General features: G+C 40.4%; 1 protein-coding gene across 1 annotated transcript in view; it reads right to left on the bottom strand.

Moving 5' to 3' along the window:
* pdia5 (protein disulfide isomerase family A, member 5) overlaps positions 1-19,591 on the bottom strand; it is a 55,945-nt gene that overhangs the window by 19,314 nt on the left and 17,040 nt on the right. The window contains exons 4-11 of the mRNA XM_051404318.1: positions 14,907-14,990; positions 14,726-14,771; positions 12,681-12,773; positions 11,660-11,720; positions 10,718-10,785; positions 7,636-7,727; positions 4,695-4,766; positions 2,455-2,591 (exon numbers count right to left, since the gene is read on the bottom strand). Coding sequence (XP_051260278.1) covers positions 2,455-2,591; positions 4,695-4,766; positions 7,636-7,727; positions 10,718-10,785; positions 11,660-11,720; positions 12,681-12,773; positions 14,726-14,771; positions 14,907-14,990 — 653 coding nt within the window. The remainder of the gene's footprint in view (positions 1-2,454; positions 2,592-4,694; positions 4,767-7,635; positions 7,728-10,717; positions 10,786-11,659; positions 11,721-12,680; positions 12,774-14,725; positions 14,772-14,906; positions 14,991-19,591) is intronic.

The raw sequence follows: 19,591 nt of genomic DNA, 5'->3' as shown, positions 1-19,591 counted from the left end.
CCCTTATTTGGGAAAACTTAGAAAACAAGGCAAGTCAAATAGTTCATGTTTTCTGTGCTCTTGGTTTGATACAGACTTAAGAGAAGATGAAGATTTGAACATGTCCAGTATATATGTTACTATTGGTGATGATTTATTCGCATTAATATGCCTGGGTTTAGGGGTTTTAAAAGCTGCCCACACAAGCAAGAATGTTAAACTTGTACTTGTATGCTAATGACTCAGACCTCAGCTACATAACTGTGCACTACGCTGAAGCCTTAACACACACCAAATAATACTTATGATATTGGTGCCAATCACATCTGTGATAAACTGGCCAATTGGTATTAAGACACTTTGGAAAATGCTAATCACTGATATTAGAGGACATGAGTTCAACACAGAGATAGCTATGTGATGTGTTCAGTTTAAACTGCATTATTTGTTGTACATTCATATTTAACAGGCAAAGAAAGAAAACAATACATGCACTGTAGCTACTTCTTGACCAAAAGCTGGTCCAAGTGGCTGCGTGCAGCCTCTCAGTCGTGTGTAATGGTTGTTTTTACATTCCAAACTAAGTGATCCGATAAATGAAATGATGTCACTTGGCTTTTCTTAATCGTATCATATCATATTTACAGAAAGCCCATGTCATGACATTTTTTCCTGCCAACTGGCAGAAATTGTTTTAAATACTGGTGCATGTTGGAGGATAATGAGATAGTAGATGCAGCCGGTCCCACTGCAGTGTGTTAGTGTTAAGGATGTGTTTTAATCACTTCAACAGCTGGAGAGTGTGTTTGCCCTCTGGATGGAGTGCAGTGCTGCCGGCAACCTGGAGGTACGAAAGCACTGCCGCAAAGTATGTGCTTAAAATTCTGAAAACAATGAATCATCATTATGGTGAAAGCTAGAGAAAAAGGACCCTACTCTTATTTACCAATTTATTTTTACACTGTGGAGACTGAGATGAGCACAGAGGGTGATGTAGTCAGAAGTAAAGAGGCAGCTAATGTGGGAAAAAAAGGTCTAAGAATTGGTTGCAAAGCGCTTCGGATTGTTGCAGATGTTGCACTCACCGTGTGTTACTAAATGGGGGGAGTCTATTTGCATGATTTTACATCTATATGTCACATTTATCAACACGCAGAGTCTCCTTTAGACAGCTCCCTCGCACACAGGAGGGCTGGACCAAAGCAAAGCAATCTGGAACTGGAAAAAAATAAAAAAAAATCTAACCCAAAGTCTGGCATGTTTACAAAGTTCAGCGTAACAACGGCAGTATGGTGCGTGAAAAAAAATGACAAGCAGGCTTATGTCAACCATATGGCAACAATGAAGTTTTCTGTTGTGAGGACGAGCTTGTGTGCAACTGTGTGATACAAAAAGCTAAAGTTACCGCAGCCAGCTTGTCTCTGGGTTTTGTTTTTCATTTCTTCATGTTTTTCCAGTTAGTTTCTCCAGCTGCCTGTTAATATTGAGCATGACAGTGAAACAGTGATGTTATTTGTGTGACTAAACAACAGTTTTACCCGAGAGAATCCGCAAGAGAATGTTTTACACAGCAGGATGGAATGTGAAGCTCTTCTCAAACACTGCTTTAACAACTGAAACTACTGAAGGCTATCCATGTATTTCTGAAAAGGGGGTTGGTTAAAGGACAAGTCTGGCAATACTCTATGTCTTTATTGTTAATAAATCCCATGGAAAGACCAAAACTAACAATGAACTCATCCTACTAACAAGTATCATCTGTGTATCTATATCTTGATATATCCTATACTTCTGTGCTATACAAGAATACTGCAGCACTGGCTGACATGTTCCTTCATTATTTTGAACGGTGGCACTGTTGTTCATTTTGAGTCATTGCCACACACACCATCCAGCTGACGTAAATACATAGAGCACCAAACGTGTATTCATCTGCATCTGAAAATCCACCACTTCTTCCTGTAACACTAAAAACTGAATCTGTAGTTTTGTGACCTGTTTTCAAAGATTTACATCTTAGGACCCAAAGGGCTGGGGGCTGAGTGCCACAGACAGGGTAGGTTGGGCAGGAAAGTTGAAGTCTTGGGAGGTGAATTTATACATTGTTGGTTTTGGTCTTTCCGTGGGATTTTTTGACAGTAGGAAAGTATAGATTACCACTGGTCCTCAGTACTGACCCTACCTAGAACTGACAGGAAGTTTCACCACTCTTGTGTTGGTGCAGAACAGATTGGTTGAATAATTTAGCAGCCAATCAACCTGAAAATGCCAAACATTTGCTGCTTTCAGTTTATAAGAATCTGACTGTTTTCATGCTCTGTTTTATATAATTGTAAATTCAATATCTTTTGGGTTGTTGTGTTGGAACAGCAATTCAAAGACATCATTTGGGCTCTGGTGATATTAATTTTAATTCATTGTGAAAATAATCATTGGTTCCAGCACTGCTCTTTTTCAACCTGGTTTCTTACTTACAGGGGGCGTAGAACATGACCAGGGCTGCAGGATGTTCCTCCAGGAAACTGTCAAAGGACTCATCGGTCAGGTGGAAGACCGGGGAGTCTGTCTCCGACCACGGCACCTCTGGGGTCTTTGGCTGGGGGGGCTGAGGGCTGAAACAGGAAGCGGGGGACAACAGGGCAACATAGGTGAGGGACACTTTAAAAAGCAGGCACATTGTAGCTAGCGTGTAATCTGTATGGAACAAAAATCAGACACAGCTGTAGCTCCCACTCCACCCAATTTGTACACACACACACACGCACGCACGCACGCACGCACGCACACACACACACATCTGGACCAAAGCAGCCCCGCCTTGATGACGGAGCACAGTTCTCCAATGCCAAGAACGAGTGGACACAGATTATAAAGTGCACACTCCTTACACACACACACACACACAGACACACACACACACACCTTCCGCAATCACTCTGGCCTGAGCCAACATGCTGAAACCACACGAGACTGCATAGCTTTAAAAAAAAACGCTGGAATTGTGCAACTGGGGTGCTAAGAAATGCTGTATCTCCTCCAGGCACAGATCTTTTATCCAGAATGTCATCTGTCTAATCTACATCTCTCTGATATATAAAAAGCTCAAGGCGGGGGTTTATCAGGGACTGAAGCCAAGCTTAGGCTTTATCAGATGACATCTTTGGTTGCTCTTCTGCAACATAAGGCGCAGGTCCTCTATACAGCCATACCGTGCTCTACCTCCTGACTGGTGTGACACTGCTACAAAAGGCCGATATGATCACCAAGGATACGGAATCTCACCTGTACTTTTGTGTCCAATTATTGTCTTGAAACTAGACTCTAGAGTAAGTATGTCAGTATTAGGGATCAAGTGTCAAAAGATGTTATGTGCAGCCTACAAAAGCAAGGAACTTCACTAGTTCAAAAGTATTAGATTCTGACCTCTATTGCTCCCGTTGGCCCAAAAATCAAACAAACAAAAAGGAAACTTCTTTGCCACTGCTCTAGAATCTCCTGTAAATACAAACAGCAAAGGGCAGTAAAAAACTGAGACAGCTGAATCTGATCATAAGAGAAACTTCATCAAAACTTGGGAGGCGAAGTAGGGGTGATAAATGGGGGAGAAGAGATAAAAAATCTGATGCAGTGAGTGCTACAGAAAGAGCACAATGGACACAACGTCTCAAAATATGAACGCAGCACATCAGACTATTCTGGAAAAACCTTTCAATGCCATTCGCTGAAAAAAAAACCTTTTCAGCTTTTCCTCATCTGCAGCATCTCCGGATAAAAAAAAGGTTCTGACACGACAAACTTCAGATGTGATGAGGCTTGCAGGAGGCCAGTCTTCCAATGTCTGGGACATACAGTATTTATGTGCAAATGAACAATCTACAGTAAATTTAGTAATCTAAGGTCAGTCTATCCATGTTAAATTATCTTTGTGTGCCAGAGAGGAACGGAGAAACAGACAAAATAAATAAGAAATGAAAACTGTGTTTAACCACTATTCATGCCTTTGTTTAACTGAAATATGAGGTGTAATTATACTCAGAATTATCTCTCAATTTAAAACATGGCAACCATTCTGTCAACTTGATTGCCTGATTACCAGCCTGGCGGTGGCAACCACTTCTAAATTATACCACTGAGCTCTGACTAAGCAGAGTAGTAAAAGCTTAGGACTGGGGAGGGAGTTGTTATGCCTCTGGGCTAAAGAGAGTGTAGCTGGAATACATCCTCCGCCTGTCTTGCTTCGTTTCCTGTGATAGCTGTGAAAGCCCTGCTCTGTGCCCTCTGGCTGCAGCCCTGTGGACACTCATGACTTTCCTGCCAGGCCCTTAACGCGAGTGGAAACGGGAGACGGAGGAGAAAAGGAGGCAGGAGAGCCAAACCGTGGTGGGAGACGGGGTTACGGGCGGACTGTGTGAGGCAAGGTGAGAGAGAAAAATGAGACAAGAACAGAGCAGGTGTAGATTGATGACACAATGGCAAGGTGAGCCAGGGCAAGAAAAGGTGTGATGAAGACCACAGTAGAAGGAAAAGGTGATGCCAGACATTGAAGGTGAGAGGGGGGAGCAGTTTGTTTACTGTCAGAGGCAGAAGGCAGAATGCCGTTTGGGAGCGCCGGTCTTTTTATTTGCCAATAGCTTTGGATACAAAAATCCTGAAGTCTTCACTTTGACAAGACTTAATGTATCTTCAGTGGGTGAGGGGATTAGAACCATACTCACTTCTTCATCCAGTCCGCGATATCCTTGGCTGTGGCTCCGTAGTTTTCATAGTGGTGAAGGAACTTCCCCTTTCTAAAATACAACAGAGCACAAGAACAAGATGATCACTAAAACATCTGTCAGCAATGGACACGATTATGGCTTAGTCCTGTTCAAAAAGTGTTTATTGTTACCTTAACAAAATAAAAATCTGGAATACATTTTAACAAAGTAATTATTTAAATCAGTATATATCTAATCAAGACATAAACAAGCAAGACAAGAAAATTCAGCTTGATACTTTTTGATGCTGAACATTAAGGACACAACTCAGTGCTCAAAAAGGTTTGATTCCTCATCACTTCCTGCAAAACGGACACTGAAGAAGTCCATGATATGTGTGATGGACAGAAAGGATCCTAAACACAATTGTAACAAACAATAATATAACCCAGTTTCTAAGATAGCTGGGTCAGGCCTGTGAGACCGAACAGCTCAAAGCCAAAAGGAAGTGTTTTATGGGCACTGACAAAAGGCTCTGACCAAAAGTTCAACAATGATTGATAGTCTTTCCTCTGTCTTGAATTTTGTACGCTAGCTTAAAAGTGCACATAAGAAATGCCAGTGACCCGTCTTAATGCATTTGAAATGAGCAAGAAGCATCTCCTTCGCTCAACAGTCTGAAAAGATTCAAAACGTAAGCAGATTTTTCTTCATAGGAATAAGTTTATCTACTCTGCTATTCGCTGTGACTAACTGAAGGCTGGAAAGTGGATGCGGTGGCTCAGCCCAGTGCTGAAGGATCAGTGTCAATACAGTAACCGGCTCTGGGCAGTGTGATTCTGCAAACACAGAGGGGGAGACGGCCGCCGTTACAGCTCCAGAGATACAGAGGGGACACTATTAACGGTGATACACGATTACACACACTGGATTTGGAGCTTAAAACTTGCATTTTAAGTGAACTGACTACCGTGGCGGAGAGTGGCTGCTTAGAATTCAATCAGTGAGATTTATGACCAGCTATGTATTCGCTTCCTTTATCTGCTGCCGTAAAATACACCAAAACCTTGTAAAATCAAGTTGGGGAAATGTGAGATAAATGTCATTTGCCCGACAGTCTCTGGTGTCTTTCTTGGTTAAAGGACACAGCAAGGACAAAGAAGCAAAGAAATTGTTTCTCTTTTATTGTTTGTTTAGTTGACAGAAAGTTGAGGTGTGCTGTTGGGTAGTAAGCTTCCCTAATCTGCAGGACAGGAAAAGGTAAATGACCTTGAACACTTGATCCTACAGCGGGTGCAGCAGCGAGATAAGTCCAGCGGTGTTGATGCCGATTTACCCTGCAGTGATTAGCTGCTGTTTATCAGTGAGGGGCTCATTACTGAAGCCAATAGGCTCGAATGGTCGTTAGCTAGCCCTGCGCTGACACTAATGTGCTCCCAGCTAACAGACTGGCTCAGGCTCAACTACACACTAGTGCGTGGACGTGCACACACACAAGAAAGAAGTGCACACGTACAGGAAGAAAGCAAGAGCAAGCGCGCGCGCACCCACACACACACACACATACACACTGACTAACCACAGAGGCACTTAATCAGTCCCGGTCTAATTAAAAGGCCAGACTGGAATGAGAGAGTGTTTAATGTGGAAATGGGGATGATAAAGCTACTGCAGGAGGAATAAGAAGCGGGGAACAAAGCGGGAGCTACGAAGCACCAGCATACAGTTAACAACACCGTAAATATGAGGATGGTGCAGGGATGCTCTGGCTGGGGGGAGGGGGTGCCTGCATTAACAAACACTATCAGTCACACTCTCAGCCCCTACTGTGCATGCGGCTATAAGCTTTGAGTTTGTGTGTATGTGAGCCTGTATGCATATTTAGACACTAAGGCTGAACAGTAAACTGAAATTATCAGATTACCAACAGCACCAATTTCATCCAAACTCTAAAAAGAAACGCAGAGGCCAAGTGATACATCAATGTCACATATGGCCTTAAGGTGTTCTTGAAGATGAAAAAAACTTGGTACAGTATATTAAAAGCCTCTACTTAGTCTAGCCGATTAATAGTTAAAATTGCTGTTTTTCAGGCAGACAACAGCACTGCATGAAAAAAATGACCCTCCAATCATGTCAGTGGGGCAACTGCATTTTCACAGTGTGGTTCCTGAAGCACAGGCCTCTGGCAAAGACAAGCTCAACTTTGCTCAACTTTTGCCACAACATCTTGTTATCCAGCAAGACGCTGCCATGGCCAATTAAACACGAGCAAGCCAATGTTTCTGATGTTATGACAAAAGTTAGAATTAATCCTGCTGTAATAACTTATAAAATCCTGTCGAATATGAACTACTGTCAAGTGTTTTTAAGCCTTGAGACTCATACATGTGTTACTCAAACTGGCCTTACTGGATCAAACATTATCGTCACAGTATCTGAAGAAGCACCCTCCTACCAAAGCAGCCCCTTGCATTGTCTTAACAGTGCAGTTTTTAGTCAAAACGCCCAGTATCACAATTTCTGAGTCTCATACCATTCAAACCAGCCAGTCTAAAGCCTCAAGATACTGGGAAGGTTGAACAGGGAAAAGTTTGATTTTGTTTTTAAAAAACAGAGTGCGATTAAACTTATTGATTAATCGACTAATCTTTTCAGATCCTTGCTCCCTGGCAGTGACACCCACTTACACCCAACAGCTTTGACCCTGCCCTCCAGTGACCTTACTTTCTTCAAAGGGAATACCAGAAGATCCCAAATCTCGTCAGAAACTTTCTCCTGTACACCTGGTAGAAGCAAGTTCTGAACCCCGAGGGCCACCATTGCATCGCCATCATGTCTGTTGGTGCTTAAGAGGTCTGGACTGGACTTTCTGTTTGAAGTGGCCCTGCTCTGATGTTCTGAGCCTTGGAAGTGAGGGCTGAGCCTAAAGTGAGACGGATGAGAGGACTCGACTCACTCAAAGTAGCAGAAGGTCGGGTAGCCTTTGACGTTGTACTCCTGCTTGAGGCCGTCAAACTCAGCTGGATGCACATTCATCCCCGCCAGTACCTTAAAAAAGCAAAATAAAAGGGGAAATGAGACGTGGGTTGTTATGGAGTTGAAGAAAAGTGAAGGCAGGGTGACAAGAAAAAGAAAAGGACATGAAACATCAAAACAGGTTAGTCATCATCAGGGGGCTCCAAAATGAAAAGATTGATCACTGAAAAGTATGAAAAGAGACAGCACTGTGAAACACCATGAGTATAATGAATGTTGACAAGGGTCTGTAATCAAACACTCCTTTTTTGTCATCAACTTTTTATTGACATTTTAATTTCAAAAACAGACAGAACATGACAAATTTAATAAATAATAGGCTAAGACCTGACTGAACCACCGTTCATTAGGTGTAGCAAACCTGTTATTTTTTAGGGATTTGGACCCTTTGTTTTGCATCAGGACTACAAGTCTATAGCCAAACTAGTGATGCTGTGACGCTGTCCTGCTCATTTTGTACCAAAAAAAAATCACATCATTGGATGCATGAAAAAGAGACAATGTTGCCATTTTAAATTCTGCTAACTTGTGAGACTTTGTCAGACTCAGCAAAAAATCTTTTTCATATAACCTGCCTACTGTGCACTTTGAGTGTTAGAATAATAATGTTAGCATTAAGCTCAATGCACTTCTAATGTTAACATGATAATGTGTTAACATTAGTATGTTAACTTGCATGCCAACTACAACATGTTAACATGCTGATAAACATGAGCTTTTTAACATTATCACATTAGCATGACAACACAATAAAATTTAAAACATTATATGCTACATTTTGAATTTTAGCTTGTTATGTAACATATAATGTAAGAAGAAGATATACTTTATTAATCCCCCTGGGGGAAATTGTTCTTTTCACTCTTTTTTATACACACACACACACACACACACACACACACACACACACACACACACACACACACACACACACTTCATGCACTTGTGGACATGCAAACAAGGAGAGAGATGGTGGAGTGATGGGGCTGCAACGTTAACAGCGCCCCATGAGGGTTAGGATGCCTTGCTCAAGGGGCACCCCGGCAGTGCACAGGAGGTGAAACTGGCACCTCTCCAGCTACCAGTCCACACTCCATATTTTGTGGTCAGTGGGACTTGAACCGGCGACCCTTCGGTTCCCAAGCCAAGTCCCTACACACTGAGATACTGCCGCCTAAGTATGTTAAAATGCTAATAGTTGGCAAATCAACAACATGCTAACATTAGCTTGCCAATATGTGCACTTAGCGTATTAAAATGTGAATATTTAGCATTTAGAGTTTATACAGATAGTCTAGCATGTTAAGCATGTTTGCTGTGAACATGGTATGTTAGCATTACCTTTAAGTTTAGCATCACAAGAATCCAGCCATTAGTTTTAGAGGTGTCTTGTCTTGATTTGAGTGGAAGTGGAACTTTGGACATCTCTAAAATTAATAGCTGAAAAACTTGGGACAAAATGTTGGACTATAAATAGAAAGTAACATTAACAGTCTTGTACATGTCGAAAAGTAATTTTCTGCAAACGGAAAAAACACCTCTGCATGAGCTTCATTGTCCCGTCCTATGCTATGAGAGAATTTTCAACAGGATGTGTTCTCCCAGTCCTAAAATCATACCATGTGTAAGAGTAATGCTGAGGTAGTTACATCCAGCAACTTTTAAACAGTGAAAATCCAATGCCTACACCACTGCTTGCAGCTAAATAAATTGTGAATGAGTGAAAATATTCTTCCTACACTGACATAAATCTATCTTTGATATCAAACATGTCCAACTTCCCAGGTTCCCTCTGAGGAAGTACTGTACAACACACTGTCCATGGCAAAAAAAAAGGTCATGTCAAGGTCTCTATGCCTTCTCTACCTTTTTAAAAGTTGGCAGTGTACCTCAGCGATATCCCTGTTATGTAGTATCATACAGAAGTGATACAATCAAATGATATATTTATATTACAGCTTGACAACTCCAGACATCCTTCCTGTGTCCATGACACAGAGGCGAGAAATGTGTTGTACAACTTGGCTGATCACCAATTCAGTATTCAAACCTCTCACTCACTGAGGCTTACATTTTCACTACTCATAAGCTTGCTAATGAAACAAACATGCAGTTAATTATCTTTTCATTCCTTTCCTGCTTTGCGTGAGGGAAACATGACATGTTACTCTCTACTTCACTGTCTCCTCAGGCGGTTGAAGGACATTCTCACTAAAATTCTTCTTCTGGTGCTTGAGGAGAAGCTTTTATGAACACAAAACATTTGTTTCCCTAGATGATCACATGGGCCTCTGGTAGCTTTTGTGCATGCATCTCTCCAATGCATTTAGAAAACATTTCAACAGCTGAGCAGAGTATTGTTCCCCCCCAAGTTTGCTTACTATTGTAATACTGCCTGTTTGCAAACTGACAACATGGGTCTTTAGGGGACCTTAGAGACCCAGGAGGAGAAAAAAATGGGATGAAAACAGGAGGGAGGGGAAAAGTTAGGACGTAAACACAAAGACTGGGCAGGCTAAACTGACATTTAATCTATACAGAGGTTGTTAACTTCGGCTGGAAAAACATTGGCCCTTAATTATGGGTGCAGGTGCCAGCTAAAAACCAAGTAAGAAACACATTTAATATATTTACTGATCATATACCTGTACAATATAAATGACGTACAGATGACGTATGAATCAAGTCCAGGAGAGAGGAGATCAGGAACTTCTGAATTGCCTATTATCCTGCTGAATCAAAACCTACGGTGCAGGAGTTGCTGAGCTGTGAACTTGTGAAGAAGTTTTGCAAGAAAAACAACCAAGGAAAGCTTTCATTTAGGCCAGACTGACAGACTGTGCTCTTGCAGATTGCCAAGCTAACCATCCAGACATTCACTGCTGACACATCTCATCTAATCTGCAAACATCGGAGAAGGACGGCTGCAGATCAGAGACAGTTAATGCAATAAGACAGTGGACCAAGTGCGCAAAGGGGGGGGGGGGATTTAGCAGACTTACATATTTCCCCTTGGTCTCTGTGGCCGCTTGCTGAAAGACGGGCTGCATTCTCTTACAAACGCCGCACCCTGCAACCAAAACACAACACGGAACAAGAAGTTATTACAGAGAACTCAATGGGAACCATCACTCTGACAGCATCAATACAACTGTCAAAAGATTTCCCATCATCTGCCAGGGGAATTGCTTTGTTTTTTTTTTTTTGTCAATAGCAGCTTGCAGTGTGCTATCTGCAGTGAAAGATATGATGTGCTGAAAACCACAGACCGTAATAACTGAGCACAACATATGGAAAAACCCATGTTGAGTATTTACTACTGAGCAGCCATAGGAGACAAAACAATTCACTGACTTAGCACTATTACACTGATGTTGAAGTGAATGGCGGGTTAATCATTAATCCAATGCACAGAATTTAACTGTCAACAATTTAGCAAATTAATTGTTTAAAAGGCATTTATTAATGCCAAACTGATTCCACTTCCTCAGCAGTCAGGATTTGCTGCTTTTTCGGTTTTATAAATAAATGAATTGAATATTTGCAATTTGAGAATGTCACCTTGACTAAATATTAATAGAAAAAATAATTGAGAAATTAATCAGTAATGAATATACTCATTCTTATTATACAAACTATGAATATATTCAAAGACGAGAAAGAGTCCTGTGTTTGCCAAATATGATGAATGTATTGATTATGACAGTGTAGTATTGCAGAGTATGCCCCAGTTTATTGATTAAGTCCACCTACTGTATTTTCTCTTTATAAATGAGGCATTTTATATGGTAGGTTTTTCATATTGTCTGGGCAATAATAGCTGCTGTCACTTTCCCTGGCACACTGTCTTCTGATCACAATATGTTCAAACTACCTAGTGAGGAGAGCACCACTTGTCCCAGTTACTGTGAGCTACTGAACACTGTGATAATGAAAAGACTCACAGGGAGCATAGAACATCAGGAGGACCGGCCTCTCCTCCTTCTTCAGCAGCTTCCTGAAGTCCTTAAAAAGAATGAGAGGGAGGGATCAAGGAGCTGAATAAGAAGCATTATTATTTATAAACAGAAAAAAGATATGTTCAGCACATAAAATAGTTCAAAGTGTAAATGCGTAATTTGTCCAAGAAAAACATCGCTAATGTTGACTAAAGCTTAAAGTCAATGATCACATTATACAACATCTAGATTCCTCAGACAGCTTGCTCCAGGGTAGATTTCCCGAAATATCTCTCTGTTTAGCATACAGAGCTTTAAAATAACTAAGCACACCATCATCTTTGCTTCTTCAGCAATTTATTAGACTGTGTATATTACACAGAGTCATCACATCAGCAAAGAAAGAATAAAAAGGACTTTCTTCTATGGACAGCAGGTAGATCAGCCCAGATACCAGTGTCTCGCCTTCATGAGCTCAGCTACTTCTTTAAAAAAAACCTATTCAGCACAATCTTTTGTTGACACCTTCAACAAGCCTCCAGGCATGAGTGGACAAGCTGGCGAAAACCGACAGGGCTGCTGATCATTAAATCAAAGGCCTTTCAAAATGCTGTAGTGTCTTGGGGTGTCAGGCCGTGGGTGAATGTACTGCAGGTTTTTTGATAAGAGTGCCATCTGACCTGGCTGGAAGAGGGCTGTCTGGAAATGTTTTCTTAGGCTGCGTTAGTAGACTCTGTGAACTACGCTGCGCAGCTCTTTGATGATAAAGCCCCGATATGTTGCTTTTATGTGTGGGGCGTTGTGTTGCAGAGGCAGAGACACTACTGTGTCAACTTCAAAAGCTGATTTAACCCTCAATAGGACAGGAGAGGAGAGGAGAGGAGAGGAGAGGAGAGGAGAGGGGGACACTGCATCACATTAACTGCCTCCTCGCTGTCTTGTAATGACGGTAACTGTATGTCAACATTAATGTTCTGGATGTCTTCAATGAACAGTGCAGCGAAAGCTTGTTTAGATCACTACTTACTTTTTCTGTCTCTATGTGGACAACATCTTTTGCCTCAGGGTTCTCCTCCCACAGTGGGGGTCCTGATGGGTCTTTCAAGAATGCTACCATGGACTGAATGCATGAAAAAAAGATAGAAAAGTCAGAATGATGAATCAGTGAGAACAAAGACAACAACTTGTCACTGGCACAAAATGATCCTGTAAACAGTAACAACAGAGTGACTGGTGATGATTTACGTCAAGACACACCTAAATTTAGTGCAGGCAACGCTTTGGGCTGTGCCAGGTGGAAGCTGATATAGACCAACATGTCCGTGGCATTCAAGAGGTGTCAAAGCTATTTCAATACCTTTAATTGTCTGGTAATGGGCTTGGTAAAGTTCCTGTAAATATAATGAACCATATGTCTGCGGAGGCAACAGCAGGAAATATTTCATTCAGCAGAGCTATAACAACGACAGTACGGACACGGGCGGAATATTTAATGATTATGATGCGATTATCAAGATTACTTGGTAAGGGTTTAAACTGGGACTTTTGGTTTTTTACTGTTATAGGCCTTTCCATCTGTCAAGGAAAGAAATACGGGCATTGACTGAGATTAATCCAAAAGAAGAAATCAGGTCAGTTCTACATATTCTAGTCTTAATGAAGGAGTTTACATCTAAATCACAATTTGATTTTCAAACTGCAAGACCTGTGATTTTGTGTCTTGCAGTGAAAGAGTGGAAATTTAGTAAGTTGTAGCTAATTACAGTAAGGTGGCCAATGAAACACGGCTGTTGTTTATATGCTCTCTGATTACTGGTGTCTGCATTATTTGTGCTCGGTCAAAGATGGTGTGCCAGAGGAAAAAGTGGCACTCTGTATCATCATCCTCCTCTTCTTCATTGGATGTAGTGTGTTGTTAAGTCTACTGCTGCCCTAGCCTATGTTACGCCAGGACAGTGAACAGCACAGTCCATAGAAATATTGGATTTAAACGTTGGCAAACATTGTTTCAAGCAGACAACAGACATTTGTGAGATCATAAAAATACTTACAGATGCAACCAGCTGCTGGATAAATAAATATTGTGTACTATCATATTAAACCTGCAGCTGTTTTTTTTGCCAATTGGGGGCAGCTGTAAACACACCACTGACATGTCAACTTCTAAGTGAACAAACGGTTACTTATTTACACATCCTGCAGTTATGGAGCAACATCATTCATTTGAAGTCGTGCTTATGGCCAACTGACACATGTAAGTCTAATATCCACTCTCTTTTAGCTCAATTTTAGTCCTCTACCAACTCCTGAGGGAAATAGCTGCCTCTTTAGTCACTGAATGCTCCACTATGTTCACCAGCTAGTTGCTAATTGTGTCTGTTCGGTGCTGAGCAGGTAGTGTACAGGGGTCTTTAGAGATTTAGAGCCTGCTAATGGCTTTAGGACAGAGGGTAAACTAAAACATTTAGGTTGTTGGACAGCAGAACAGTGAGCTGAAACTCGCTGTAAAGCTCTGTGAAGCCGAGGGGAGCTCCAAATTCAGCTGATACTTTCTATAGTTTCATCATTACAAGCGTCCACCTTTCACATTGTCACATTTCAGATCGTCATTTGACACATCGGTATAATAAAAATTCTGATTCTAGCTGCTTTAAATTCATACCCCGCTAAATGTGACCTACATAGGTATTTTCTATGGAAAACTGAGTTACTTCATTTAGAATTTGATTTCTCTTCAACTGACTGGTTGGAAAAAGGACAGAATTAAACATCAAGCAACCACAGCACTGTATCTGGCTCATTCATGTAGAAGATAAAATTATGCTTGGAGCACACCAATGCCGACCATCAATAGAGACCTTGAGATGAGAATTTACAGAAAATAATTTTTCCTATTTATATTTTTCCCTGAATGTTTTATTAACAATCTTAACAAAACAGGTGGAGTGAAGTTGCTCTACCTAACTAAATGAATTAATTAAATGAACACAGACACACTAGGCTGTATACTATGAAAGAGGACAAATCTTCTGCAATTGAGCGGAAACCTTGTGTAAAGAATGCAGAACCCACCTTGAAGGTAGCAGGCCTGTTGTACTCCGTGTGGAACGTCCCATCTCTGCAAGACATACCAGGCAGAGTGCTCACAACAACAACCAGGAGTAAACGGTGAACAACATGCTTCTTAAGCTGCGAACACGGTATTATTTTCCAGAAAGCACTGAGGTGTGGAAAAGAGTTTCTGGTCACTCACTTGTAGTGCAACAGCTCTGCTCCTCCACGTTTGGAGCTCGGGTCCACCTTCACTTTCTTACAGAGCTTACGGCCCTCTGAATCTCTGAGACACAGAGAGAAAGAGAGAGACAGATGGATGAAAATAAGGTCAATTAGTAATCTGAAATAAACTTTGATTCATATGATCACTTTGCATTAGTAGAACAATGCAATGCGTTTCAGAAAATACACTTCTCATTAAAACGAGGTGGAAACATATAATGAGATCATCTCAATATCACAGAATGACACCATGATTAAATTGGAAAACAATTATAAAAAATGATCATATATTATCATTATTATATTATTTTACCGACTTAATAAAACATATCTACAAAAACAAAAACTTAAATGTTATCGATCATTTCAAAGACATCAAATATCCCTGCATTACATCCAAATTTTAAACCGTATGCACAGGCAAAATTTAACTAACCCCACACTTAGTAATCACCAATGGGCTATTGGGACGGATCATCGTAGAAAACTACGGAATTTTGCCCCAAACAACAAAAGAGCTTATTTAAACTATCAGTGCTGGCAGAACAAGTAGGAGTACTAGCAACACAAACAGCCACAAAGTACTTTGTATTCATTAATTTGTGAAAATACGATCAGTATGATATCATGTATTTATCAAATAAAAGCATGTCGTCTGTATTTGCTATGAATGGTCCATCCTTATACTGTGAATCCACCAGACGACATTGATCTGGCACATTTTAATTGCTCAACAGCAACTGCACGACTAACGGTTTTTATTTTGCAGATGAGCTCCATATATAGTCCTCTGCATAGAACTCCCTAGATAGTGAGTAGGGAGTAATGACAGAGTGGGTGATTTCATAGCTTATCATTGGTCTCAGAATCTTCCCATAAAAGGCATTATTTTTCTTTCTATTTTATATAATAATTAACATAATTATTCTTATATTCCTAGTGTTCCTATTCATTGTTTCTAGAATATGCTGTGCCAACATGTTTCTTGGTCAAAATGTCTTTCCAATAAGGCTTCTCTGAACTGAAATGAGAACGGAGGAGAGACGATAACTCATGAAGACATAACTGCATTAACATTTCATCACATCAATTTAATTACATGTAAGGCGTTATAAAAACAAGGCTCCCTGCTCCAGTTATTAGTTGTTCCAGTATGCATACACAAATGTATACATCTGCAATGGGAATGGAGGGCTTATTACAAGCTATACAATACAGCGCATCACCATACAGAAATTCTCTGTTGTGTGGAGGCTTATTTCTGTAATTGAAAAAAAGCACATAGAAAATAAATATGCATCTAGCCACCTACACATACTTCACACTTGCTACAGTGAGACATAATCAGCGGCATGAAGCGTTCTTCCTCTTCTGTAATAAAGAGCAAGGAAAATATGCATTAATTTAGAGAGAGAGAGATGGAGAGAGATCTCTGCAAGAGAGAGGGTCTGATGCTAACAAATTCAAAGAGGTGGAATTCAATTATGGCTCCAGGACCCACAGCGAGCCAAATATATGTTCAGTGTGGTTTTGAATTATATGAAGAGGAAAAGTAAATCTGTGTGCCAGTGTGTTGACAGACAGTATTTCAGGTAATTCCTGTGTGCTTAATGCCATATTCTGCTGACTCATTAAGGCAGATGGCACCAGTCGAGGGCACACCAGGAGCAGATGTGACCTCGACACGTATCTGGAGATGACGCGCAGTCATCCGATTCAAAACCAGTCTGCTGCCTCTAACTCCTTGAAACACTGACACAAGTGGCAAAGGCAAACCCCAAACCAGTAAAGAGTAGACAAGGGACCCTCATTCAAGGAGACTTTATTTCAAGAAATTATTTTCAAAAAGAGTTTTAGTTTAGTTTATGTATTACGACCTTGCATAACTGTGTTAAGTAATTTGAGTGAAACCAATGCTGAAGAGAGATGACCTTGAGGCAACAATGCACTGGCTGGCTGCAGAGGGAATCTCTCTGCCTTTGCACAGAGTTTTAAGGTCTCTCATACTGTACATGCCACATGAACATCATGGGCACTTGCCAAATATTAGTATTCACATCTCACTTCTCTTGTTAATAATTTATCATGACATATGAGATCATTTTTCTGTTTCCAGCTTCTCAAATATGAGGAATTGCAGCTTTTCTTTGTTTTATATAACTGTAAATTAGGGATGCACCGATTTTGACAATCTGGGCCAATACAGATGTTTACAATAAAAATGTGGCCAATCACTGATGCAGAGGTTTTTTGTTATTTATTTGCCTTTTTGTGCCAGGGAGGCTACAAAGATAAGCATCTCTGCCTTTGTAGCTCAGTTTATTTCTCTTCACATCCAAGATGCAGAGCTGAACAGCCGCTCGCTGTCCATGGTGGTGCATGGAGCATATTGGTATTTGTGTGCAATTTGTGCCGGTGCTGGAAAACAGAGGAGATTATTTCTCCAATAGTTGAAAAGTTGAAAAGTGCAAAACTGATGCAACACAAAAGATAAACATCGGCCACTGCCATCAGTGAATGTCATGTCATTTGCCTATAGGCCAATGTTAGTCAACAAGGTGAATATCAGGTGAGTATCGGCCAATAACAATGTTCAGCCTATTAATCGGTGCATCCCTATTGTAAATTAAAAGACAAGCACTTTGAAGACATCACCTTGAATTCTGGGAAAATGTGTAGATTTTTCCACTATTTCCGTTTTTCTATTATTAATCCAAGATCCATCATATATTGCAGGGCCGATCAATAACCATGTCCCTTCTGTTATTGGTCTAGTATCTACCAACACAGTGTGATAAGGTACTGTTTAAAATTCTATTTTTAGTTTTTCTACAATTTCCCTAAAGTGCACACTTACCCGACACATCAAAATTAGTAAAGCAATCTAAATATTTTTGATAACTGAACAGCTATTAATTCAAAAAATATAACCTGCATCACAGCTTTTACAGTTTCCTATGGACAGTGTACAGTGTCGTAAAGGGTCAGTGTGGATCTAATGTGGAAGGAAGGTTTGGACTATTGACAGGAGAAGCAGCTTTAGAGGTGTGTTGGACCATTAAAATGTCAATGAAATGCACAAAAAACTAACTTCTTATTAACTATTCCTAACTCTAGTTTGGTTGCTCATTGACATACAGTACATGCTGTCATGTTGCTGCTAATTTCATGGCTTTTTGAAGGTGTGCAAAGGGGGAATTTTGACAGTTTTGACATTACCCAAATGGATATTTGATCCTGAGCCATTTTAAAAAATCTTTACCAATCAGAGCATATTTTGTGGTATTTTGACAGCTGAAGTACTGCACAATTACTTTACCTTAGACTGTTGATGGTTTTGTCAAATACCTAAAAAAGTTAAATTATTTTTAACTTGTTTTAGTCCCCCCCAACGTCCGATTTTACTTTTATATGCATCTACTCACAGACTGCTGCCAACTTAACTGTACTGTACTTGTGCAATTACAATAAATAAATACTCATCTTACTCTCTTAAACGACTCAAACTAACTTTTCATACAAGACATAAAAAATACAGTCAAAATGTTCACACACATACTTTTACAATACAAATGTTTTAGTAATTGACAGTAACACTGAACAGAGCTGTGAAGTGCTGGCATGAAATGCCACCAGGAATTGTTAATTGGTACTTTTTGAAAGAATGTGAATAGGCCACACACCGGAGTATGGACCAGTACAACAATGGATGTGGGCTTTCAGACTCTTACTCATTTGGTCAAAAATATTCAGTAAAACTGACTCAGGGGGGAAAAAAACAGCAAGCCATTATGTTTCTGAACCCAGTTTTTGTGAGACAACCAATGAAACAGCAGTACTCTTCAATCACAGAACAAATGGATGCCCAATGAAGTTAGAATGACTCACTACCTAATGTTCAGTACAGAAAGAACAAAGGCCATGAATGGCATTTCATCAGAGGCCCGTCCACCGGATGAGCACAACTGCTGCGAATTCATCTCTAAGGTAACATCAGTCGATGCGTCAGCACCAAAGCTCCCACGCTGCAGTGAGCAGGAAGTCTATGGCTGTGAAGTACGAAGGTATGAGTGGATCGGCTGACGGCTGATGAGAAGTTATAAGGTGCTGATAAACAGATGTGGTGAGGAGATCAACTGCAACACTACAGTAGATGCCAAGAAAAACGTTTGTCCAATCATGTGTTGTTAAGATGAAGACACAATGTTCAGAGAAGACAGGGAAATGATGGCAGAGCACGTTATTCATCACAAAAGAGGAAGAACAGTCTGCACTCACTAAACTGGCCCATATTAACCATGTTTGTTCTGATGAAAAACATCTTCTGCATTTTTCTCTCAAATAAAAAGTACAACTTCTGACTCCTTTGGCTCCAAGAGGTTCATCACCTATAGTGTAGCGTTGTATGCCTTGGGTTCATACAGCATCATATGTTTGTCAGCACTTAAGTTTACATGCTGTTTGATTCACTTAATGAACAAACAAATCTTGTTATCTGTTAGGATTATTATTATTATTTATTACGTTCCCCACTTTTGTGACATATTATTTGCAGGGTATATGGGGCTCCCATGACTGCAGTAAAAACAAACATCCCAATTACCAACAACCATTAGTTTAATCACAAATAATGGACTTTTCAATGTAATGAGTATCATTTCT

The sequence above is a fragment of the Dicentrarchus labrax genome, unplaced genomic scaffold, assembly GCF_905237075.1.
Source record: "Dicentrarchus labrax unplaced genomic scaffold, dlabrax2021, whole genome shotgun sequence".
Taxonomy (NCBI): domain Eukaryota; kingdom Metazoa; phylum Chordata; class Actinopteri; family Moronidae; genus Dicentrarchus; species Dicentrarchus labrax.
The sequence above is the reverse complement of the archived record's forward strand: the minus strand, read 5'-3'. Positions and strand labels throughout refer to the sequence as shown.